The sequence below is a fragment of the Eurosta solidaginis genome, chromosome 3 (assembly GCF_040869045.1).
Source record: "Eurosta solidaginis isolate ZX-2024a chromosome 3, ASM4086904v1, whole genome shotgun sequence".
Lineage (NCBI taxonomy): Eukaryota > Metazoa > Arthropoda > Insecta > Diptera > Tephritidae > Eurosta > Eurosta solidaginis.
Window position 1 is genome coordinate 203,104,074 of NC_090321.1, and position 25,919 is coordinate 203,129,992.

Below are 25,919 nucleotides of genomic sequence, written 5' to 3' on the forward strand. Positions count from 1 at the left end.
AAGTATTAAAATTAAATGAAAAAAATTTAAATAAAAAAGTTAAAGAAAAATATAAATAAAAAAAAAAAAAAAATACAAAAATAATTGTAAAAAAAAAGTTCTAAAAAAATATAATAAAATTAAAAAATTTAACCACAGTAAATTAAAGTAAAAAACATACAACACAAACTTAATTAAAATAAATTAAAACGAAAAAACTAAAATGAAAGAAAAAAATATTAAATGAAATAAAATAAAAAAAATAAATGTAAGGCGCGATAACCTCCGAAGAGATTTTAGGCCGAGCTTCTCTTCCAATTTGCGTCGTGCTCCTTTTTAATTTTTCCTACAAATTGGCGGGACGGGACCTACTTGTTTTATGCCGACTCCGAACGGCATCTGTGAGGCAGATGAGTTTTCACTGAGAGATTTTCATGGCGGGACGGGACCTACTTGTTTTATGCCGACTCCGAACGGCATCTGTGAGGCAGATGAGTTTTCACTGAGAGATTTTCATGGACTCGGAGTGTTTGCCAAACACTGCCAAGGGGCGACCCCGCTTAGAAAAATTGTCTTCTAATTGAAAAACCTTATTTCTAACATTTCGATGTTGCTTTGCCCGGGGTGTGAACTCAGGGCATTCGGTGTGGTAGGCGGAGCACGCTAAAAGAATAAAAATAAAACTCGAAAAAAAAAATTCATAAAAATTAAAATCAAACAAAAAAGTAGGTTGAATCAAAAAAATTTTATTAAATATGAACAAAATAAAAAAAGGAAAATAAGGTTAAGATAAAATAGTATAATCTTATATAAGATAAGACAAAATAAAAATATATAAAATATAATAAAAAAAAAAAAACAAATAATATGAGTTAAAGAAAACTAAAATAAAACATATTACAGTTTCAACAAAGAACAGGACAAAAATAAAATAAAGAAAATGACAAAAATAAAGTAAAATAAAATGAAAAAAAGTAAACAAAATAAACTGAAAATAATAAGAAAAATATTGTAACGAATTTACTGAAATTCCTCTTATTTGCAACCTTCTACTAACGTTCGAATCACTAAACTGTTGAATAAATAACTTCACTATTCAATAATGGAAAATGGCCTTTATTAAAGTACTTCACAATAACACTTCTACTTCTCAACAGATAGCGTGCTTAAATCCAAACTCATTCTGATTCTCAGCTTTACCTCCTTTTATACTCTGTGATTTCCTCCTTCGCATACTTCTAGGCGTTTCCATTTCTAGAATTTACTACTCGTTTACCAGCTATAAATTTCTCAGCTATAACTATAGATACACGATGAGCTTCTCGCATCGCCCATGCGCGTGCATATGTGAGTGATACTTCCATAGATGATTGCCTACTTTTGGGAGTATCTCAGATCTAGACATATGCATGTGTTTGCGCGTTTCTCCCTTCTGCGTGTACGTACATATGTGTAGACATAATGATTGATTCGTTTATGTAGATACAAGTGACTGCTTGTTTTATTTTTGTTGTGGCTTTATTTACTTAGTATCAGATTAGTGATGTGAGTATCAATTAGTGTCACTAATATTCATCACAATATAATAAAATAACAACAAAATTAAATAAAAAAAATTAAATTTAGTAAACAGATTCAAATTAAAAATGAAGATGACTGGAAGGAAAACGAAGAAAGAGTAAAAGAAAGGAAAGGAAATTTAAAAAACTAGAACCGGTGTCTATACCTTAAGCAAAGCTCAGAGATGGGGGTGGTGCATTAATGCACCAGCCTCAATGAGTTGTAATGCAGCTGAAAAATGGTTCACTGAAATTTAAAAGCTGGTAGTGTAAATATTTTCAGCTTCAGCTTAGTGCACAAAAAATTTTCTTCACTCGTTTGAGCGGAGGCATAGAAAACTTCCAATATTGATATTTTTTCTTATTCACTCAGCTGAATGGTAGTAACAAAATAAAATGACTGCAATTGTGGAAATAGGCAGCACTATCACTATAATAATAAAAAAATAGTGCGCACTAACATTTTTCCAATACAAAGAAAGTGTAATGCAATCAAAATAATGTGCACTACCCCCAACTATGACAAAGCTTAAGCTAAACCCGAAGCAGAACCAAAATGAAAAAAAAATTGACATTGAAAAAGAAACCGAAATTGAAGAACGGGTCCGAACCGATATCGAAGGTAAAATCGAAATAGGACCGGAAAAGAAAGCCGGAGCTAAAACCAAAATAATAACGGTGACGGAAACCAAGATTCAAACAGAAATCAGAACTTAATCGTGAACCGAAACTAAAAGCCGTAACCAAAATTAGAAATAAATAAGAACTGAAACTTCAAGCAAAAACGAAGCGAAATTGAACCTGAAAGCGAAAGCGGGCCTATTTCGGCACCGGAAGCGAAACTCAAAGCGAAGATGAACCTACAAAACGGCACCAAATTAAAAGCCAATTTTCAATCCGATTTTGCTTATTTTATACCACTGTACCTTCATGCCACTTACTACCCATTTGGCTAGCATGCTTACATATATTTGTAAACTTGTTTTTGAGTTTGTTGTAGCTTAAATTGTTCACTATTCGCGTGCTCTTTGTTAAGGCGACCTATGTATGATGGCTAACAAACTTCCACTGTTGGCATCAGTTGGATTTGGCACGCGAGTTGGCTAAGTAAACTGAAAAGTGTCTATTCCACATACCTAAGCACATTTAAAATACGATATAAAATGCTAGAATAAAAAAAAGATATTTTGATTTGTTAATATTTTAATATAAATAGCTGTTTTGGATATTGAGCCCACAATTATTTGCGGTGTAAGCGAGTAACAAAAATAATGAAGCAAGTGTGGAGTATTGGCCATGTTTTCTGAATCGAAAGACATTGATTTTGTGTAGAATTTTTTTTATAAATTTAAGGTTTTTTTAAACACATACACTAAATTTATGGGCAAATACTGGCGCGCGAAAAAATGATGTAAACTATTATAAATATAATTATATACAAAAAAGTGCAATCTAAAGAACAAAATTAGAATCAAAAAAAGAATATATATAATAAAAACAAATGATGTAGCTATTCGTGTTAAAAACAACTTTTTTTCTATTGTCCAGAATGAAGTAAAATAAGGAAACGCATCAAAAAAACTATAAAAAATCGCAAATTTGTGTACTGAGTTTTCCGGCTGAATAGCCAAATATAAGTTGATAAAAATAAGAAATAATAAAAAAAGAAAAACTAATTTATAAAAAAGTATTATTATTTAAAAATGTTTCTGGTTAGTAGTACAAAAAAAGGTTGTGGTTTAAGTTTCTTTATATCAAACTGATATCAGGGCCTTTTTTCGAAAAGCTTGATTTTTTCGTATGCTACATACATCTGTGCGTAAAAAAATTGCAGCAAAACTTATAATCACTTTTTAGTAATTAATTTAAAAATTTAATTGAAAAAAAAAAATAATAACCAACATCACAAACGTTTTCAAAAAAAGACAAGTAAGGACGGGACTGTCTTCGGCTGTGCCGAAGACTTCATACCTTTCATGAATGGGGCTGAACAATAATCTTATCCCATTCGTAATCTCCAAATAACGCGCTGTATAAGATACGAAATATATAGTGAGCAGATATACATACCTAAACGATTTTAAGATAAATATCAAAAAAATGGCAAAAAACCCCCTTATCTGAATGATCGGTTGTATGGGATATATATTATATATAGCTCCGATCGAAATGATTTTTACAGAAAATCTTCTATGATATATTAGAATAAATATCACCAAGTTTAACGTTTTTATTTTGGAAATTAAGGGAGAAATGGCTAAAAATCTTTCTATCTGAACGATCGGTTGTATGGGATATATATTATATATAGCTCCGATCGAAATGATTTTTTCATGAAATCTTCTATGATATTTTAGGATGAATATCACCAAGTTTAACTTTTTTATATTGGAAATTAAGAGAGAAATGGCTAAAAATCTTTCTATCTGAACGATCGGTTGTTTGGGATATATATTATATATAGCTCTGATCGAAATGATTTTTTCATGAAATCTTCTATGATATATTAGAATAAATATCACAAAGTTTAACGTTTTTATATTTGAAATTAAGGGAGAAATGGCTAAAAATCTTTCTATCTGAACGATCGGTTGTATGGGATATATATTATATATAGCTCCGATCAAAGTGATTTTTTCAGGAAATATATGATATATTAGAATAAATATCACCAAGTTTAACGTTTTTATATTTGAAATTAAGGCAGAAATGGCTAAAAATCTTTCTATCTGAACGATCGGTTGTATGGGATATATATTATATATAGCTCCGATCGAAATGGTTTTTTCATGAAATCTTCTATGATATATTAGAATAAATATCACCAAGTTTAACGTTTTTATATTGGAAATTAAGGGAGAAATTGCCAAAAATCTTTCTATCTGAACGATCGGTAGTATGGGATATATACTATATATATAAATTAAGGGAGAAATGGCCAAAAATCTTTCTATCTGAACGATCGGTTGTTTGGGATATATATTATATATAGCTCTGATCGAAATGATTTTTTCATGAAATCTTCTATGATATATTAGAATAAATATCACCAAGTTTAACGTTTTTATATTGGAAATTAAGGGAGAAATTGCCAAAAATCTTTCTATCTGAACGATCGGTAGTATGGGATATATACTATATATATAAATTAAGGGAGAAATGGCCAAAAATCTTTCTATCTGAACGATCGGTTGTTTGGGATATATATTATATATAGCTCTGATCGAAATGATTTTTTCATGAAATCTTCTATGATATATTAGAATAAATATCACCAAGTTTAACGTTTTTATATTGGAAATTAAGGGAGAAATTGCCAAAAATCTTTCTATCTGAACGATCGGTAGTATGGGATATATACTATATATATAAATTAAGGGAGAAATGGCCAAAAATCTTTCTATCTGAACGATCGGTTGTTTGGGATATATATTATATATAGCTCTGATCGAAATGATTTTTTCATGAAATCTTCTATGATATATTAGAATAAATATCACCAAGTTTAACGTTTTTATATTGGAAATTAAGGGAGAAATTGCCAAAAATCTTTCTATCTGAACGATCGGTAGTATGGGATATATACTATATATATAAATTAAGGGAGAAATGGCCAAAAATCTTTCTATCTGAACGATCGGTTGTTTGGGATATATATTATATATAGCTCTGATCGAAATGATTTTTTCATGAAATCTTCTATGATATATTAGAATAAATATCACCAAGTTTAACGTTTTTATATTGGAAATTAAGGGAGAAATTGCCAAAAATCTTTCTATCTGAACGATCGGTAGTATGGGATATATACTATATATATAAATTAAGGGAGAAATGGCCAAAAATCTTTCTATCTGAACGATCGGTTGTTTGGGATATATATTATATATAGCTCTGATCGAAATGATTTTTTCATGAAATCTTCTATGATATATTAGAATAAATATCACAAAGTTTAACGTTTTTATATTTGAAATTAAGGGAGAAATGGCTAAAAATCTTTCTATCTGAACGATCGGTTGTATGGGATATATATTATATATAGCTCCGATCGAAATGGTTTTTTCATGAAATCTTCTATGATATATTAGAATAAATATCACCAAGTTTAACGTTTTTATATTGGAAATTAAGGGAGAAATTGCCAAAAATCTTTCTATCTGAACGATCGGTAGTATGGGATATATACTATATATATAAATTAAGGGAGAAATGGCCAAAAATCTTTCTATCTGAACGATCGGTTGTTTGGGATATATTATATATAGCTCTGATCGAAATGATTTTTTCATGAAATCTTCTATGATATATTAGAATAAATATCACCAAGTTTAACGTTTTTATATTGGAAATTAAGGGAGAAATTGCCAAAAATCTTTCTATCTGAACGATCGGTAGTATGGGATATATACTATATATATAAATTAAGGGAGAAATGGCCAAAAATCTTTCTATCTGAACGATCGGTTGTTTGGGATATATATTATATATAGCTCTGATCGAAATGATTTTTTCATGAAATCTTCTATGATATATTAGAATAAATATCACCAAGTTTAACGTTTTTATATTGGAAATTAAGGGAGAAATTGCCAAAAATCTTTCTATCTGAACGATCGGTAGTATGGGATATATACTATATATATAAATTAAGGGAGAAATGGCCAAAAATCTTTCTATCTGAACGATCGGTTGTTTGGGATATATATTATATATAGCTCTGATCGAAATGATTTTTTCATGAAATCTTCTATGATATATTAGAATAAATATCACAAAGTTTAACGTTTTTATATTTGAAATTAAGGGAGAAATGGCTAAAAATCTTTCTATCTGAACGATCGGTTGTATGGGATATATATTATATATAGCTCCGATCGAAATGGTTTTTTCATGAAATCTTCTATGATATATTAGAATAAATATCACCAAGTTTAACGTTTTTATATTAGAAATTAAGGGAGAAATTGCCAAAAATCTTTCTATCTGAACGATCGGTAGTATGGGATATATACTATATATATAAATTAAGGGAGAAATGGCCAAAAATCTTTATATCTGAACGATCGGTTGTTTGGGATATATTATATATAGCTCTGATCGAAATGATTTTTTCATGAAATCTTCTATGATATATTAGAATAAATATCACAAAGTTTAACATTTTTATATTTGAAATTAAGGGAGAAATGGCTAAAAATCTTTCTATCTGAACGATCGGTTGTATGGGATATATATTATATATAGCTCCGATCGAAATGGTTTTTTCATGAAATCTTCTATGATATATTAGAATAAATATCACAAAGTTTCACGGTTTTATATTGGAAACTAAGGGAGAAATGGCCAAAAATCGTTCTATCTGAACGATCGGTTGTATGGGATATATATTATATATAGCTCCGATCGAAATGGTTTTTTCATGAAATCTTCTATGATATATTAGAATAAATATCACCAAGTTTCACGGTTTTATATTGGAAACTAAGGGAGAAATGGCCAAAAATCGTTCTATCTGAACGATCGGTTGTATGGGATAGGTATATACTATATACATATAGCTGCGATAAAAGTGATTTTTTCAGGAAATCTTCTATGATATATTAGAATAAATATCACCAAGTTTAACGTTTTTATATTTGAAATTAAGGGAGAAATGGCTAAAAATCTTTCTATCTGAACGATCGGTTGTATGGGATATATATTATATATAGCTCCGATCGAAATGGTTTTTTCATGAAATCTTCTATGATATATTAGAATAAATATCACCAAGTTTAACGTTTTTATATTGGAAATTAAGGGAGAAATTGCCAAAAATCTTTCTATCTGAACTATCGGTTGTATGGGATATAACTATATATAGCTCGGTACAAAGTGATTTTTTCAGGATATCACGATCGGTTGTATGGGAGATATATGTTATAGTGGTCCGATCCTACCGGATCTGACAAATGTCTAATATAATACAAAAATACATCCTTGTGCCAAGTTTCATTGAGATATCTCAAAATTTCAGGGACTAGTTTGCGTTCAAACAGACAGACGGACATGGCTTTATCAACTCAGTTCGTCGCCCTGATCAATTCGGTATACTTAATGGTGAGTTTATCTTCTATATTTCTCAACGTTCCAAACATCGGACCAAAGTTAATATACCATTTCATGTTCATGAAAGGTATAAAAAAAAACTCGAAACTTCGATTGGTTTTAGCATTACACTACTTTTGGGAGACTACAGACTTGCACTTTATTAGACTAAAGTTAATTAAAAATTTCTAAAAAATTTCGAGTTTTGCGAAAACTTTTTTAAATTAGTTAACATAACTAAGAAGGTAACGAAAATGCCGATGATTTGGCAAAGGAGGGTGCAACACTCACTGAGTGGAGGATAGACGTCCCAATCCGTTTGGGAGAAATCAAAAGGAGACAGGAGTTGCATATGATCCATCAAGCAGGAAAAGAGTGGACAAAAGCGCAGGGCTGCAATATTTCTAAGACCATGTGCAAAGCCTACGATATTAGATTCACACTCATATCTCTGAAAAGAAAAGACCTAAGGCTCAGGATGAGCATACTGACTGGGCACTGCCTTCTAGCGTCACATGCTTATAGGTTAGGCCTCGTCAGTAACAGCAAGAAATGGTTGAGCACGTTCTGTGTTCGTGTCCTGCGCTCGTCAGATCAAGGCTCCAGCTATTAGGAGCGGCAGAGTTGCCAGATCTCGAGGCAACAATTAAGCTATGTCCTAGAAAACTGCTAGTATTTGCCAAGATGACGGAGTTATTCTCCCTACTTCAAAGCAAATTTGCAGCTAGCCTGTCATCAGCATGGCTTCAGAAAACTCCATAGCAGCACCACCGCGATAAATGCCATCAGCACCCAGTTGCGGTTTAAATCAAAACCCCCACCATAGAACAGTACTCGTTGCGCTAGACCTATCAAAAGCTTTTGATAGGTCAACCATGGCACGTTACTGCAAGACCTGGAAGGGTCTACCCTTTCCCCATGTCTTAAAAGGTGGACCGCAAATTATCTGGGTGGTCGAAAGGCATCGGTGCAATTTGGAAATGAAACATCAAAACCAAGAAGAGTTAAACAAGGGGTGCTACAAGGTGGTGTCCTATCCCCACTTTTGTTTAATTTCTACATATCTAAGCTACCTCCGCCACCAGAAGGAGTTACTATCGTTTCCTACGCCGATGACTGCACAATAATGGCCACAGGCCCAGGCCCACAGATCGATGAACTTTAGAACAGAATAAACGGCTAACTCCCTGATCTCTCCAGTTGTTTCGCCTCGCGAAACCTGGCTTTGTCACCGACTAAATCCTCCGCGACCTTATTTACAACATGGACGTCCCAAATGTGGACCATTTTGAACATCCACGTCGATGGCACTACACTACCGACTGTCCTACACTCCAAAATCTTGGGTGTGACGTTTGATCAGGATCTACATTTTGGTGAGCACGCAGCCGCAATTGTACCGAAAATCCAGAGCCGTAATAAAATCCTCAAATCCCTTGCTGGCAGTACTTGGGGAAAAGACAAAGAGACGCTCATTACCACATACAAAACAATTGGCCAGCCGATTTCATGCTACTCGTCCCCTATATGGTCGCCAAGCCTAAAAATTACACACTGGAAGAAGCTACAGGCCTGCCAAAATACTCCTCTCAGAAGCGCCACGGGCTGTCTTCCTATGTCCCCAGAACACCATCTACATAATGAGGCGAGAGCACTCCCCATCAGGGAGAGAAATGAGATGCTAACCAAACAGTTCCTGTTGAATACCCAGAAACCTGGGCATCCCAACATACATCTGATTAATGAGCCAACACCGCCTAGGGACTTAAGGAGTCATCTCCGTAAGCATTTTGAGGAAATACGGCACCTGAGAACTCAGCCGTATGAAGCAAAAACAACACAAGCAGGTCCTTGGTGAGCTCCACAAACAGGCGTCGGACCTTTATGCCGGGAATTGCCCGGTGAATCCAGTACTCAAAGAACAGTACCCAAAACTTGCGGAAGAGGAACGCATACTCCCCAGGGAAACGCGAGTCACTCTAGCTCAACTTCGTTCTAGATACTGTAACAGGTTAAACTCTTACCTATCCAGAATCAACCCCGACATACAAAATGTATGCCCTGCTGGACACCAACCATCTCTTTAATTGTAATGTGGAACCAACGCCTCTAATACTCATTTCATTATGGTCCACCCCTGTTGAAACAGCAAGTTTCCTTGGACTCCCGTTAGAGGATATTGATGACAATTTGTGATCGGTCGCAGCTGTTAGGTGGGGCGAAGCACTGCTACAACAACAACAACAACAACAACAACGGAGTTATTCTTTAACATATGTCCTGGCACCTGATTGGGGTTCTTTCATTTGGTCGTCAAACAAATTCTGGTAACACTGTGGACACATTCAGTCTATGTGAGGTCTTTATTAACCGGCCAGTTCAAGTTCAGCCTAACCTAACCTAACATAACTCAACTTTTTTTCAAAAACTCACCAAAATTAAGTGATACATTTGCTAATAATTTTTGCTGCTATTTGTATACTCGCAACTGTATGAGATAAACCAATTTGGTATTCCTCTTGCGCTCAATTTTTTCCCTCACATAAGTTTTTAACTTAATTTGTATGCCTTTCATGAAAATGGAATGGTATATTAAGTTTGATCCGATTCTCAAAAATGCAAGTCTTTAAAAGTGATATGATAGACCCACCAATAAGGCCCACTGCACGGCACGGGCAGGCAGCCTCTTCCTTGCTTGTTCGTATTTATTTTATCATATTTTAAGATTTTCTTGTGGGTACATTTATATTTGTTTTCAAAATTTTAACAAATATGACCTAATTTAATTTATCTTAAATTTTACTTTTCCTTTTATGTTTGCTTTTCTTGTTAAATTTTTATTATTCTTGTTCTTTGACATTTTATACGGCTGCCTACCTGTGCTGTGGACAGCTCTAGTCGTGATGCAGATCAAAAAATATTTCCGGTCTAAATACGAGTCTGACGAGTTGATATCTCGAATATTATGTGGTAGGACGGCACTTGTTTTTTTCATCCATAAGTGGCTAAATAAATTCAAAATTAGAATTTTCAGCCGTTAACCAGTTAAAATTCAGTAGTCTCTCTAGACAAAACAAAATCTGAAAATATTTTCAGCTTCAGCTTAGTGCACAAAAAGTTGTCTTCACTCGTTTGAGCGGAGGCATAGCAAACTTCCAATATTGATATTTTTTCTTATTCACTCAGCTGAATGGTAGTAACAAAATAAAATGAATGGAAAAAGGCAGCACTATCACTATAATAATAAAAAAATAGTGCGCACTAACATTTTTCCAATACAAAGAAAGTGTAATGCAATCAAAATAATGTGCACTACCCCCAACTATGACAAAGCTTAAGCTAGACCCGAAACAGAACCAAAATGAAATAAAATCGACATTGAAAAAGAAACCGAAATTTAGACTAGACAAAAAAAAATCTATTTGTTAGAGTTGCAGTGAGTAACATATAAACATTTTTTTGGAGCTTACAATTTTTGAAGTTTCACTCGTGGTCCTCATATTAAGTTTTCTTGATCAGATTCTAGGATGTCACACTGAGCTAAGGCAATAAATAAAATTCCACAACAAAAAAGCTAAATTCATCATTATCTACCAACCTTTCATTCATATTTCAAGTGGTCTCAGGCTGGCATTTGTTCACCACCAGCTGTTGGCAACCGGTTGTTGCTAGTCGGTAAATACGAAATTGGTTTAGGAAAATATAAAAATATAAGAAATTGATTTATTTGCTAAGAAATATGTACATATTTAGTTAGAAAAAATATATACAAAAAAAAATTATTTGGATTATGTTGACTAGCTATTGACAAACACCAAATCTCTATATAAAATTCAAATTATGTATGCATGTTTGTAGGTGTAGATCGGGCTGCGTCCTAAACGGATCGACCGATCACAACCAAATTTGAAAGGATGGTCAAAGGCCAAAAATAATTTCGATATATAAAAGGCGCATGGCACCTCGCATGCAAATGGAATCCTTGATACTGCAAAACTCTGAAAGTATTCATGCTAGAACATTGAAGTTCAGTAAAGAGTTATATAAGGTCAATTCCTAGCCCCTCCAAGAAAATGTGGGTTGAGGAAGAGGGGGGCTGGAACCTGGTTGTAGTGATGGTAGAATAATGAAAATTGTTACGGAGCTACATGACATTAAGTCTTAACAGCACTAGGTAAATATGGAATTGGGGGAAAAGCAAGCGTGGCACGTTCCCTGCAAATGGAATTTTACAGAACTATGGCTGCCGTACAAGCTTAGGTTATTTTAACACCTAGAATTTGACTGTAGAGTCTGGTTTGGCTGTTATTTATTATCATTTGACGTTTGAAATCTTTAGGGCTGATATTTTTGGATGCGCATTGAGGACTCGGAAAATATTTATGCTAAATTTAATATTAGCTAATGTAAGAGCAATTCCTCAGGAATTGCGGATACCCTTTTGTGTTGTGGACGTACAGATCACTCCGCATTTAAATTACCACTGTCTCTGACAACATCTGATACACTGATGTACAACATAAGCAAAAGTGAGGTTCTAAAGACATGTAAGATTATCGTGTGTGGGAACTTGTTCTGAAGCGTTCTCGACTTGAACTAGGTGCCTTCGGTAGTACAATAATGCCTTTAATTCCGCTCATAAACTTTGTTATGCAGTGTAATCATATGAATTGATATGAGCACTTACACACATAAATGCATACATACTATTTAGATATTTACATACTTTTTGTGTATGTTTTAGCCACGCGCCAAAATAATTGAAGTAAAAAAGTTTAAACATTTATAAACACATATCTGTGTATATAATAACGTGTGTATGTATGTATGTATTGAAATGTTTATAAACTTGTATATTTAGCAAAATATAGCAGCTTCGCATGTTTATAAATTTGCTATAAGCATGATTTTCGTGGTTTAACCACACTCATAAACAGTTTATTAAGTGAGTATGTACCGCGAAGTACCAAAATAATTTGAATAATTTGCCCCAACTTTTTTATACATTTTTTTTCATATATATTGCCGCATGAATCATAAAACTTTATTTTTTTGTAAGATACGAGATTTGCGGGACTTCTCATCGACCACAAATTTAATGAGTTTGTTATGCTCAGTGTGCTTTGCACACACAGGTATAAAGGAATCGAGATAGATATAGACTTCCATATATCAAAACCATCAGTATCGAAAAAAAATTTCATTGAGCCATGTCATCCATGCGCGATAACTTGAGTAGATATTGAGATATCTTCACCAAATTTGGTACACGAGCTTATCTGGACCCAGTATTGAAAATGAGCGAAATCGGATGATAACCACGCCCACTTTTTATGTATATAAAATTTTGGAAAACACAAAAAAGCGGATAATTTAGTAAATAATACACCTAAATAAATAAAAATAAATAAATGTAAGGCGCGACAACCTCCTAAGAGATATAAGGCCGAGCTTCTCTTCCAATTTGCGTCGTGCTCCTCTTCATTTTCCCTACAAATTGGCCGGACTGGACCTACATATTTTATGCCGACTCCGAACGGCAATTGCAAGGCAGATGAGTTTTCACTGAGAGCTTTTCAGGGCAGAAATACACCCAGAGCGCTTGCCAAACACTGCAGAGGGGCGACCTCGCTTAGAAAAAATTTCTTCTAATTGAAAAACCTTATTTCTAAAATTTTCATGTTGATTTGCCCGGGGTGTGAACGCATACGGTGTGGTAGGCGGAGAACGCTACCATCACACCACGGTGGCCGCCGAAATGTGGACTGATATTGAGACTCTTGATAAGAATTTGGAAAAATTTTTCAAAATGGGAGTGGCACCGCCCACTTATGATAAAATCAATTTTACAAATATTATTAACCATCAATCAAAAATCGTTAAACCTATCGTAACAAAATTTTGCAGAGAGGTTGCCTTTACTATAAGGAATGATTTGAAGAAAAATTAATGAAATCGGTTAAGGACCACGCCCACTTTTATATATTTAAGATTTTAAAAAGGGTCGTGAACGAATAAAATAAGCTATATCTTTGCAAAAAAGAGCTTTATATCAATGGTATTCCATTTCCCAAGTGGATTTATAACATTAAATAGGAAAAACTTCAAATTTTAAAAAATGTCCGTGGCACCGCCCTTTTTATGACTAAGCAGTTTTCTATGTTCGGGGGCCATAACTCCAAAAAAAAAAATTAACATATCGTAATGAAATTGTTTACATATATTTTCCTTATAGCAGGAAATATTTCTAGAAAAAATGGACGAGATCGGTTAAACACCACGCCCACTTTTATATAAAAGATTTTTAAAAGGGTCGTGGACGAAAATAATAAGCCATATCTTAGCGAAAAAGAGCTTTGTGTCAATAGAATTTTACTTTCTAAATTTAATTATAACATTAAATTTTAAAACACTAAAATTTTTGAAAATGGGTGTGACACCGCCTCTTTTATGACTAAGCAATTTTCTATGCTTCGGGAGCCATAGCTCGAAGAAAAATTAACGGATCGTAATAAAATTGGGTACATATATTTTCCTTATAGCAGAAAATATTTCTAGTAAAAATGGACGGGATCGGTTAAAGACCACGGCGACTTAGATATAAAACAAGTTTAAAAGTTTCAAAGACTAGAATAATAAGCTATAACATAGCAAAAAATAGTTTTGAATGAATGATATTTCACTTATCAAGTTTTATTGTAAGAGGAAATGGGGAGACATTTTTCTAAACGGGCGGTGCCACGTGTTATGTAGAAAAGTAATTTATCTGAAATGAAATGTACAATTACGCTCACGCTGAGTATATAATGTTCGGTTACACCCGAACTTAGACACCTTTACTTGTTTTTTTTATATTTTTTGCGTTATAAGAATGAATAATCTTCTCTACAGTTTTGCTAATGCTTTCTAATTATGTTTGTTTTTGCTAAACAAACATATTTATCTCATTATTTACTCTTGTTTTAATTTATTGTAAATTTATTTCTTCACTTCATCAAGGGATTTAACATTTTTATAACATATACAAATTAACTTTTGCTCATTAAACGACCTTTTGGAGTATTAAATTTTTTGGTGTGAATTGATTATACTTAACAAAGATTTAGAGCGCGAAATTAGCTACGCTTTCAACTCATACGCTTAATAGCTAAATGTATTTCAATATTTAGACCAGAACTTTTTTCACAACTTTTTAAAGTTCCTAATTAGAATAACCTTGTCCTATTAACATACTGTGTTTTAAAGGCGTATCAATTTTTTTTATGAAAAAGTAATCACACTTTTCACACAGTACATAGCGTTAAGACGAAATCATTCACAAAAAAAAAAACAAAAAATCAGAATGCTGGCCCCTACGCCTAACCACCCACTATCGGCCAATTTCACGCACATTTCAACACCATTTCATATTTTTTATGCAAAATATGTTATTTATGGAATATTTTCTAAAATTTAAATAGTCTAACTTAATAGAGCCTAAAAGTATGTGAAGCAAATTTGGAGAACTGCTTACATACAGGGAGATAATTTTTTGTACACCGTTAATATCTGCACACGATCTGTACAAAATTATCCACTTCTTTAACCATAGTTGAAAGTCACGCAGCCAATGTTTTATCCAGATTATTTCTATTAGATAGGTTGGATGACGGCTGACCAATTACTGGCTTCTACAACAAACCTACCGATGAGACAAACTTCGATCTTTGTATTTTCCTTCTACTTACCTAAGCATAACAGCACCGCATGGACGCACTTCTCCATTGAGCAGTGTCCTGTTAACATTCCAATTTCCACAAATAGATACGTAGCAAACCCCAAAGCTCCGCAAAGTCAACAAAATACCACAAAGGCCTCAACACATGGCCATAGTTGATGTCGGCACAGCGCTGGTTTCGCTGATTCGAGGCCCAACTGTTCGGAATGAGAGAGCAATTGTCCTGCAGAATCCCACGGATAGCCACGTTCAGCTCCTCCGCCATGAGATCAGTGCGACAGTTGCCAGGGATACCATTATAATCTGGCGCCTAGATAATGTTTACCAAAGATGGCACGAAGCCACTGCGAGTGAGTTCAAGCAGTACTTGACGTTCCGGCACTTCAGGGTGGAACAGCAAGTTTCTCATAGTCGCCTGATAATCTAAGTAAAAATAAAATTTCGTAACAGTTAAAGCGGCGTGGAAGACGTTACAATGATCGGCAGGCACGAGTGCCCATATTCACATGCTAATATCGTGCTGCCCTATTACCGCACGAGCTACGGTCCCTTCTCTTACGATGTCAACCGAGTGTTGAGGGAAAGGTTCCGTACTATTTCCATCATCTTCAGCAAGGAAGAAACGTCTGGTGCCGTCTACCAGAGCTTCATAATAGAAAATCGAGTTCACCACCATATCATACAACCAATATACCATCGCTGTTGAAGACCGCAGTGTTTAACAATTGGCCCTCGACAGCAGTACATGACAATAAAAGCCTGTATAGTCCAATCATTCAAGCGCCCATGTCAGCTTGCTGTCAAGAATAGTAACAAGGTACTATATATGCATATTCCGCTCATTATGAGTGGTCTAAATTAAATATTACTGTATCTCGTATTGAACATATTTATTTTATTGTATCATGACATCTAATCCGCATAATTCAGACCACTTTCTCTTGGCATCCCTGTAAAACTTTCCTCATTGTATTCAGAAATTCCCCCAGTCAGGAATTGCCAATGCTAATAACCACTAACGCTTTCTGGGTACGCTAGATCCATTCATAACTCATACACCCATTTTAATAACAGCTGCACTTATGCTCACAAGCCTTTACAAAAATGGCGCTGAAGATGGCGCAAAGCTGTGAACGATCTATCGCCGAACCAAATTTGACAAGGAATAACCTAAAATCGTTGCAATATACGTCCGTCAGACGGTCGTTTTAATAGAGTCTGCTTAGAATAAGTTTACTATAAAGTTGTTTTTAAGTAAAATTTTGCTCAAAAGTTCTCGTTACAGTTCAGTGAGGTGGAAAGTAGCGAGAAAGAGATTACATCAACAATAGAGTACAACTGCTGCCAAGTTGAATCACTCCATCATCCAGATTTTGAGTTACATTTATGTGAAGGTCTAGTGGTAACTGGCCAGGCTTTAGGCTTAGTTTAGACATCTGTAGTTTAGGCCTCAAGCGCAATTTGTTTGATTGTTTGATTGCAGATAAATGTCGTATTAAATCCAATATTTACTTTCCCTACCGCTGTTCTTTCGTTTGGCGTCGCTCTGTCAACGCGTGCTGAAAAGTCCGACATTGCTTGAAAACTGCATAGTCAAGCAAGCAGAGAACCATACAAACATTTGCGTTCGTTTGAGAACTGCCGCGCCATTATTATCTTGAAGTTTGTCGTTGGAACAATTTTTTGTTTATTATACTCAGTTGAGCAGAGCTCACAGAGTATATTAAGTTTGATTGGATAACGGTTGGTTGTACATATATAAAGGAATCGAGATAGATCTAGACTTCCATATATCAAAATAATCAGGATCGAAAAAAAATTTGATTGAGCCATGTCCGTCCGTCCGTCCGTCCGTCTGTTAACGCGATAACTTGAGTAAATTTTGAGGTATCTTGATGAAATTTGGTATGTAGGTTCCTGAGCACTTATCTCAGATCGTTATTAAAAATGAACGATATCGGACAATAACCACGCCCACTTTTTCGATATCGAAAATTTCGAAAAATCGAAAAAGTGCGATAATTCCTTACCAAATACGGATAAAGCGATGAAACTTGGTAGGTGAGTTGAACTTATGACGCAGAATAGAAAACTAGTAAAATTTTGGACAATGGGCGTGGCACCGCCCACTTTTAAAAGAAGGTAATTTAGAAGTTTTGCAAGCTGTAATTTGGCAGTCGTTGAAGATATCATGATGAAATTTGGCAGGAACGTTACACTTATTACTATATGCCTGTTTAATAAAAATTAGCAAAATCGGAGAACGACCACGCCCACTTTTTAAAAAAATTTTTTTTTAAATTCAAATTTTAAAAGAAAAGTTAATATATTTACAGTATATAAGTAAATTATGTCAACATTCAACTCCAGTAATGATATGGTGCAACAAAATACAAAAATAAAAGAAAATTTCAAAATGGGCGTGGCTCCGCCCTTTTTCATTTAATTTGTCTAGGATACTTTTAATGCGATAAGTCGAACAAAAATTTACCAATCCTTGTGAAATTTGGTAGAGGCTTAGATTCTAGGACGATAACTGCTTTCTGTGAAAAAGGGCGAAATCGGTTGAAGCCACGCCCAGTTTTTATACACAGTCGACCGTCTGTCCTTCCGCTCGGCCGTTAACACGATAACTTGAGCAAAAATCGATATATCTTTACTAAACTCAGTTGACGTACTTATCTGAACTCACTTTGTATTGGTGTAAAAAATGGCCGAAAGCCGACTATGACCACGCCCACTTTTTCGATATCGAAAATTACGAAAAATGAAAAAAATGCCATAATTATATACCAAATACGAAAAAAGGGTTGAAACATGGTAATTGTATTGGTCTATTGACGCAAAATATAACTTTAGAAAAAAACTTGGTAAAATGGGTGTGACACCTACCATATTAAGTAGAATGAAATGAAAAAGTTCTGCAGGGTGAAATAAAAAACCCTTGAAATCTTGGCAGGAATACTGTTCGTGGTATTACATATTTAAATAAATTATCGGTATCCAACAGATGATGTTCTGGGTCACCCTGGTCCACATTTTGGTCGATATCTGGAAAACACCTTCACATATACAACTACCACCACTCCCTTTTAAAACCCTCATTAATACCTTTAATTTGATACCCATATCGTACAAACGCATTCTAGAGTCAACCCTGATCCACCTTTATGGCTATATCCCTAAATGGCGTCCACCTATAGAACTATGGCCCACTCACACATGTCATACAAACACATTCCAGGGTTTCCCTCGGTTCATTTTCCTACATGGTTATTTTCCCTTATGTTGTCACCATAGCTCTCAAATGAGTATGTAATGTTCGGTTACACCCGAACTTAGCCTTCCTTACTTGTTATTATTAAGTCATTATTAAGGTATCACTTGTTTGAAACTTCTGTTGTTGTTGTTGTAGCGATAAGGACACTCCCCGAAGGCCTTGGGGATAGCTATCGATGTTGATGATCCTTTGGTGGATGCAGATCTGGTATGCTCCGGTAACAAGCACCATTAAGGCACCATCACGACCATCTGGAAACGATTTAGTATGACCACATGAAACCTTCAAGGCCATAACGCCCTCCCACCCCCTAGATCTATGAGATATTGGGGTCGCCAGATCCTCGGCTGTTAAAGTAACAGGATTCGCTACGGCTAGGTGAGGTTGACAATTGGATTGGTGAAGCTATATTTTGCGGTGGCAACACCTTGAAAGGGTTGCGCTACACAACACCTTGAATCAATTTGGTAGTTTATTCACCACTTACGACAGGCATACCTGTCGAGGGTATATTATAAGGCCCATAACCCGCTGGGGCGTTTGAAACTTCTGTTGTACCGTTATGTTTGCCAGCAACCTTGTTTTTTCTTAAACTTCGCGAACCCTAAGAGGTTCGCTCGGCGCTGCTTAAAGTAATTGTACAAATACAAATTTTGAACTTGTTGTTGGCGTTCTCTGAGTCTTTGCTTAAAATATCGAAAACAAAAAAGAAGAATTTAACAAATGAAAATGGATAAAAATTTACATTGCTCTTTTTCTGTTCGCTTCTGTAGCAGTCCGATCACAAGTCAAATAGAAACTTTTTATTTGTATGAGTTAAGCGGGGATTGCCCGTATTGCTTTAAATGTATGAAAACATTTATTTGAAGCAATTTTTAATTTTAAAATTTATTTAATAATTAGGGGAAAATTCAAACAACGTCTGTTTAATTTATGTTTTATAAATAGATATTATAGAAAATTCAAATTTTCACATTTTTTTAGAACTCGGATATTCTAGTTTCAATAGTCGGCGTGTCATGTAGTGAACATAGTCTTAAAGTATCCTCACTTAATTCTCTTGCCCGCTTTTCTCAAGGCTCCAAGATATCTTTCACTTCCTCTCTTATTAGCGTGTGTTATGGTTTTCGCCTTTTGAACTTCTTTTTATGCATTCTTTCTGGCCTTTGGAGCCATGCAGAGGTTATATGCTCGTTAAACCGTTTGACTACGTTGAAGCATCATCGATTTTAAAAATGGAAGTGGACAGCTTCCATGATAAAGACGTATAGCGGCTCCCTCTCTGCTTATTTTCACTTTGCGGTGACCTCATTCCCAGATGGACTGCTCTGATCAAGTAGCAGATTTGTCTTGGCAACCATTTTCGCGTAGAAAGGAGTCGCCGCGATATCTCCTTTTTGGTCATTCAACATCATCCTTATCAAGAAAGTAAGCAGCGGTCACATACTGATTTGACCTGTCAATCATGTTCCCGCTGGAGTTGGCGCGATATCTCTTTTTTAGGTCATCCGAGTAAGCCTACTGTCTTCTCCACGAATTTCTCAACTATCTCTTCTACTTGTATGATTGATGTGTTATCATTTTTGCATCCCACTGCCAGATTTGCTGTTCTCGATGTGTGAACTCAAGTCTGTCACCCTCTGCCTATCGCCACAGCTTTTGTCACAAAGTTTTCTTGAAATACAGCCGAAAAAACCCCTGGCACCAAATCATCCAGGGGTTTCGTTTGTCATTGTTCAAAGACGATTTGGACTAAAAAAACTTGTATTTAAAGAAAAAAACCGAATAATAAAAAAATGGTTAAACTTAGGAGTGGGGGTGGGAGGACGGAAGGAGTGGGATGGGGAGGGGGAGTAGAAGTGGAAGTTGGAGTGGGAGTGGGAGTGCGAGAAGAAACGATAATGTGGATTATTAATGAAATAAGGGATAGACAAAATCAAGGAGAAGCAATTGAAGATAAAGTAGAAGAAAGAGGAAAGTGTCCACATAGTAGAGCTTACACCCTACTGATACAACAACAATAAACCCTATTTTATTAGAATTTAAATAATACATTTTATTCATTCCTTTATTTTTGTAACAGCACAATAGTTTTTCTTGCCGACATTATGTCATCCCATTGTTAAGCTTCCCTGTACGTAACAAATGCATCATACCTAAGCTAAAAGCTATCTACATCAATGTATGCCCATATAAATATCCATCAATAGATTCCTCTTAATCAATTAAATATAAATGAAAAAATAATACAATTAGCATTTTACTGAAAAATATACTTTTATGAAATCATAAATAAATGAAATGCAACGTAACAAAATATAAATGATTCATTGAAAAAGCCCTACAATAAACACTTTTGCATCATCATAATTAATTACTATTTGAATGTCATCAAATTATACACAGATTTTCGCTGTCTTAAATGTGAAAAGCGAGTCCTCCCTAACAAATTTCATAAACTACCATCATTACATACACTTGACACTCAACTTCAACAAATGCAGCATGCGCTCTCACCTGCGCCAAACCGGCTGCCGAGCCCGTCTGTCTATCGTCGGTTAATGCACTGCACACAAAAGTCTTAGAAAATTCTGGCAAAAAATTTCAGTGTTGATTGAAACATTACAGCAATGCAGTCGCATATTTTTGTTTATTTCTCTAACGCCGGCGATTAAAACGAAAAAAAAAGTTAATTATAAAACTAAAAATAATTGCGAAAAAAATATTTAAAAATAATTGCAAAATGAGTTTTGCACGAAAAAGTGTTTTGCTTTCAAGTTATAATTAAACAAGTAAGGAAGGCTAAGTTCGGGTGTAACCGAACATTACATACTCAGCTGCTAAATTACAGCTTGCAAAACTTTTTAATTACCTTCTTTTAAAAGTGGGCGGTGCCACGTCCATTGTCCAAAATTTTACTAATTTTCTATTCTGCGTCTTAAGGCCAACCCACCTACCAAGTATCATCGCTTTATCCGTCTTTGGAAATGAATTATCGCACTTTTTTGGTTTTTCGAAATTTTCGATATCGAAAAAGTGGACGTGGTTATAGTCCGATTTCGTTCGTTTTAAATAGCGATCTTAGTTGAGTGCCCACGAACTTACATACCAAGTTTCATTTACTTACTTACTTACTTAATTGGCGCTTAACCGTCTAAACGGTTATGGCCGTCCAACAAGGCGCGCCAGTCGCTCCTTCGCTCCGCCAACCGGCGCCAATTGGTCACACCAAGGGAGTCCAAATCGCCCTCCACCTGGTCCTTCCAACGGAGTGGGGGCCGCCCTCTACCTCTGCTTCCATAGGCGGGTTCCGATAGAAACACTTTCTTGGCCGGAGCATCATCTTTCATTCGCATAACATGGCCTAGCCAGCGCAGCCGCTGCGTTTTAATTCGCTGGACTATGTTGATGTCTGCGTATAGCTCGTACAGCTCATCATTAAATCTTCTTCGGTACTCGCCATCGCCAACGCGTAGAGGTCCATAAATCTTTCGAAGAACTTTTCTCTCGAACACTCCCAAAGCCGCTTCATCTGCTGTTGTCATGGTCCATGCTTCTGCCCCATATAGCAGGACGGGTACGATAAGTGACTTGTAGAGTATGATTTTCGTTCGCCGAGAGAGGACTTTACTTTTCAATTGCCTACCTAGTCCAAAGTAGCATTTATTGGCAAGATTGATTCTTCGCTGGATTTCAGTGCTGATGTTGTTGCTAATGTTGATGCTGGTTCCCAAATAAACGAAGTCTTTTACTATTTCGAAATTATGGCTGCCAACAGTAGCGTGGTTGCCAAGGCGCATATGCGCTGACTCTTTGCTCGATGACAGCAGGTACTTCGTTTTGTCCTCATTCACCATCAAACCCATCTTTACCGCTTCTTTTTCCAGCTTGGAGTAAGCAGAACTAACAGCGCGGGTGTTTAGGCCGATGATATCAATGTCATCAGCATATGCCAGTAATTGCACGCTTTTATAGTATATTGTTCCAGTGCGGTTAAGTTCTGCAGCTAGTATAATTTTCTCCAGCATCAAATTAAAGAAATCGCACGATAGGGGGTCACCCTGTCTGAAACCTCGTTTAGTTTCGAACGGCTCGGAGAGGTCCTTCCCAATTCTGACTGAGCTGATGGTGTTGCTTAACGTCATTTTGCACAGCCGTATAAGTTTTGCGGGGAAACCAAATTCAGACATAGCGGCATATAGGCAGCTCCTTTTCGTGCTGTCGAAGGCGGCTTTAAAGTCGACGAAGAGGTGATGTGTGTCGATTCTCTTTTCACGGGTTTTTTCCAAGATTTGGCGCATTGTGAAAATCTGGTCGATGGTAGATTTACCAGGTCTGAAGCCGCACTGATAAGGTCCAATCAGCCGGTTCACGTTGGGCTTCAATCTTTCGCACAATACACTTGAAAGGACCTTATATGCGATATTAAGAAGGCTGATTCCACGATAGTTGGTGCATTTTGCAGTATCCCCCTTCTTGTGGACTGGGCAAAGAACACTTAGATTCCAACCGTCGGGCATGCTTTCGTCCGCCCATATTTTGCTAAGAAGCTGCTGCATGCGCCTTACCAACTCCTCGCCGCCGAACTTGAATAGCTCCGCAGGCAATCCATCCAATCTGGTTATTGCTATTCTAACTTCGTCATAATCGGGCGGGGGGACATATATTCCATCATCATCGATTGCGGGATCGGGTTCTTCATCTCTGCGCGGTGAATTGCTGCCTCCATTTAGGAGAGCAGAGAAGTGTTCCCTCCATAATCTAAGCACTCTCTGGACAGCACAAGGTCGCCGTTTTCATTCCTACAGGAGTTTGCCCCGGTCTTAAAACCTTCCGTCTGTCGCCGTATTTTTTGGTAGAATTTTCGGGCGTTATTCCTGGTGGCTAGCAGCTCAAGCTCCTCGCACTCACGCCTTTCTGCTTCTGCTTTTTTCTTCCTGAAAAGGCGTCTCGCTTCCCTTTTCAACTCACGATAGCGTTCACACACTCCTCTTGTCGCGCTCGCTTTTAACGTAGCCCTGTAGGCAGCGTCTTTTCTTTCGGTTGCAACGCGGCATTCTTCATCATACCAGTTGTTTTTTCGTGGCCGCCGGTAACCAATTTTTTCCTCGGCGGCAGTATGAAGTGCTTTGGAGATATGCTCCCACTGCTCCTGTATTCCTTCAGGATGAGTTGTGCCCTCAGAGAGCAGGTGTGAGAGTCGAGTTGCGAAATCATTGGCAGTCTGTTGTGATTGAAGCTTTTCGACGTCTAGCTTTCCTTGTGTTTTTTGTTCCTTGTTTTTAGCCGCGTTGAGGCGGGTGCGTATTTTGGCTGCAACGAGATAATGGTCCGAATCGATGTTAGGTCCTCGGATCGTTCGCACATCTAAAACACTGGAGGCATGCCGTCCGTCTATCACAACGTGATCGATCTGATTGCGAGTATTTCGATCAGGAGACAGCCATGTAGCTTGATGTATCTTTTTATGCATGAACCTCGTGCTTGATATGACCATGTTTCGAGCACCGGCAAAGTCAATCAGCCTCAGTCCGTTAGGAGAAGTTTCATTGTGTAGGCTGAACTTTCCGACTGTAGGGCCAAAAACACCTTCTTTGCCCACCCTGGCGTTAAAGTCGCCAAGCACGACTTTTATATCATGACGGGGGCAGCGCTCGTATGTGCGTTCTAATTGTTCATAAAAAGTGTCTTTCACCTCATCGTCTTTCTCCTCTGTCGGCGCATGGGCGCAGATGAATGATATATTAAAAAATGTTGCTTTTATTCGAATAGCGGCGAGACGCTCGTCCACAGGCGTGAACGCCAGCACTTGGCGACAAAGTCTCTCTCCCACCACGAATCCGACGCCGAAACTGCGCTTATTCGCATGGCCACTCCAATATATGTCACAATTTTTGATCTTCTTTCTTCCTTGCTTCGTCCAACGCATTTCTTGGATGGCGGTGATGTCAGATTTTGCTTTGACGAGGACATCAACCAGCCGGGCATCTGCACCAATCCCATTCAGGGAGCGGACGTTCCAGGTGCATGCCCTCAATTCATTGTCCTTCAAACGTTTGCCATGGTCGTCATCAATAGAGAGTGTATTTATCCGAGGCTTGTTGTTATATTTCATTGGAGTATGGTTTTACGTGGCGGGTCCCAAGCCCAGCGCACAACCCGCTCAGCGGGGGTGAAAATATTACTTGGCACGTTTATATAGCGAGCCGCTTGCTCCAAGACAGACGCCCGCTTGCAGCCGCACCTAGAGGTGTACAGACGCTGCCGATGAAATCTCCCCCCCGGCTAGCCCTTAAACCGATTATGTCAGAGTGGCCTAGCCAGGTTGTCGCCTTCTCACATTAGCTCACCGCTAAACGGGTGTTTAGCGGCTACCCAGAGGATACTTGGCCGCAAGCGACCGGCAGTAGTGAGCTGCTTGAACCGCATGCAAAAGAGTCGCTCTGGCCATTCCCAGGTGAATGGCGGTCAGAAGCTTTCCCCACTTTCGTGGACTTCTACACACGGCCCCACCCTCCCAAGTTTCATTTAGATACCTCAAAATTTACTCAAGTTATCATGTTCAGGGACAGACGGACGGACAAGGCTAAATGAGTTTCTTTTTTCGCCCAGATCATTTTGATATATAGAAGTCTATATCTATCTCGATTAGTTTATGCCGTTACGGGGTACCGTTATGCGAACAAAATTAATATACTTTGTGAGCTCCGCTCAGTTGAGTATAAAAATAAAAAATAAATTATTCAGTCAAATGCTTAGTCGCTGACCAGTTTTGCCGGCTTCATAAACTGCATTCATGTAAAATTTATATGTATATACAAGTAGATAGGTAGATAAGTAGATGTTTGTATATTGTGATTTTCTTATTTGTTGTTGTTTTTTTTTTTTTTTTTGTTGGCACAACGCGTGCATGCGCGTTTCACGTGCTTTCTCACGTCACTTGTGCGGTGGCTTATCGTTTGCTGGACGACACTCGACGTGATGCTGCTCTATAGTTCTCTTTTTGTTGTTGTAGTTTTTATTTATTTTTTTTTTTTCTAATATTCTTTACCCTTCAGAAACTCTCATCTTAGCAGTGTTCGGACGCAGATGTATTATCTTTTAAATTAGATTTTACAACTTCTACCACTCCTTTTTAAAAAATCTTGTTATATTTTTTAGCACAAAATAACGCCAAGCAAAGCTCTGAGTACCATATCATTTTCTGCCTTATGGACATGCCTTAAGGTAGTTTTTAAGGTCATAAAATTCCGTATGACTAGAATGCTCAATGGTTTTGGCCTTCGTACCTGTA

At 36.6% G+C, this 25,919-nt stretch overlaps 1 protein-coding gene across 6 annotated transcripts in view; it reads left to right on the forward strand.

Moving 5' to 3' along the window:
- The window catches only part of LOC137244951 (ubiquitin-conjugating enzyme E2 W), a 112,765-nt gene that overhangs the window by 23,925 nt on the left and 62,921 nt on the right, over positions 1–25,919 (forward strand). For 2 of the 6 annotated variants that reach the window (XM_067774734.1, XM_067774733.1), the window contains exon 1: positions 3,087–3,250. The exons of 1 other annotated variant lie outside the window; for it this stretch is intronic. Coding sequence is in view for 1 of the 5 variants with exons in the window: in XM_067774738.1 (XP_067630839.1) it covers positions 7,590–7,640 (51 nt within the window). In the remaining 4 variants the exon portion in view is untranslated. Of the gene's footprint in view, positions 1–848; positions 2,815–3,086; positions 3,251–7,574; positions 7,641–25,919 lie in introns of those variants that run through there. 3 more of the 6 variants (XM_067774735.1, XM_067774736.1, XM_067774738.1) reach the window with 3 other exon arrangements.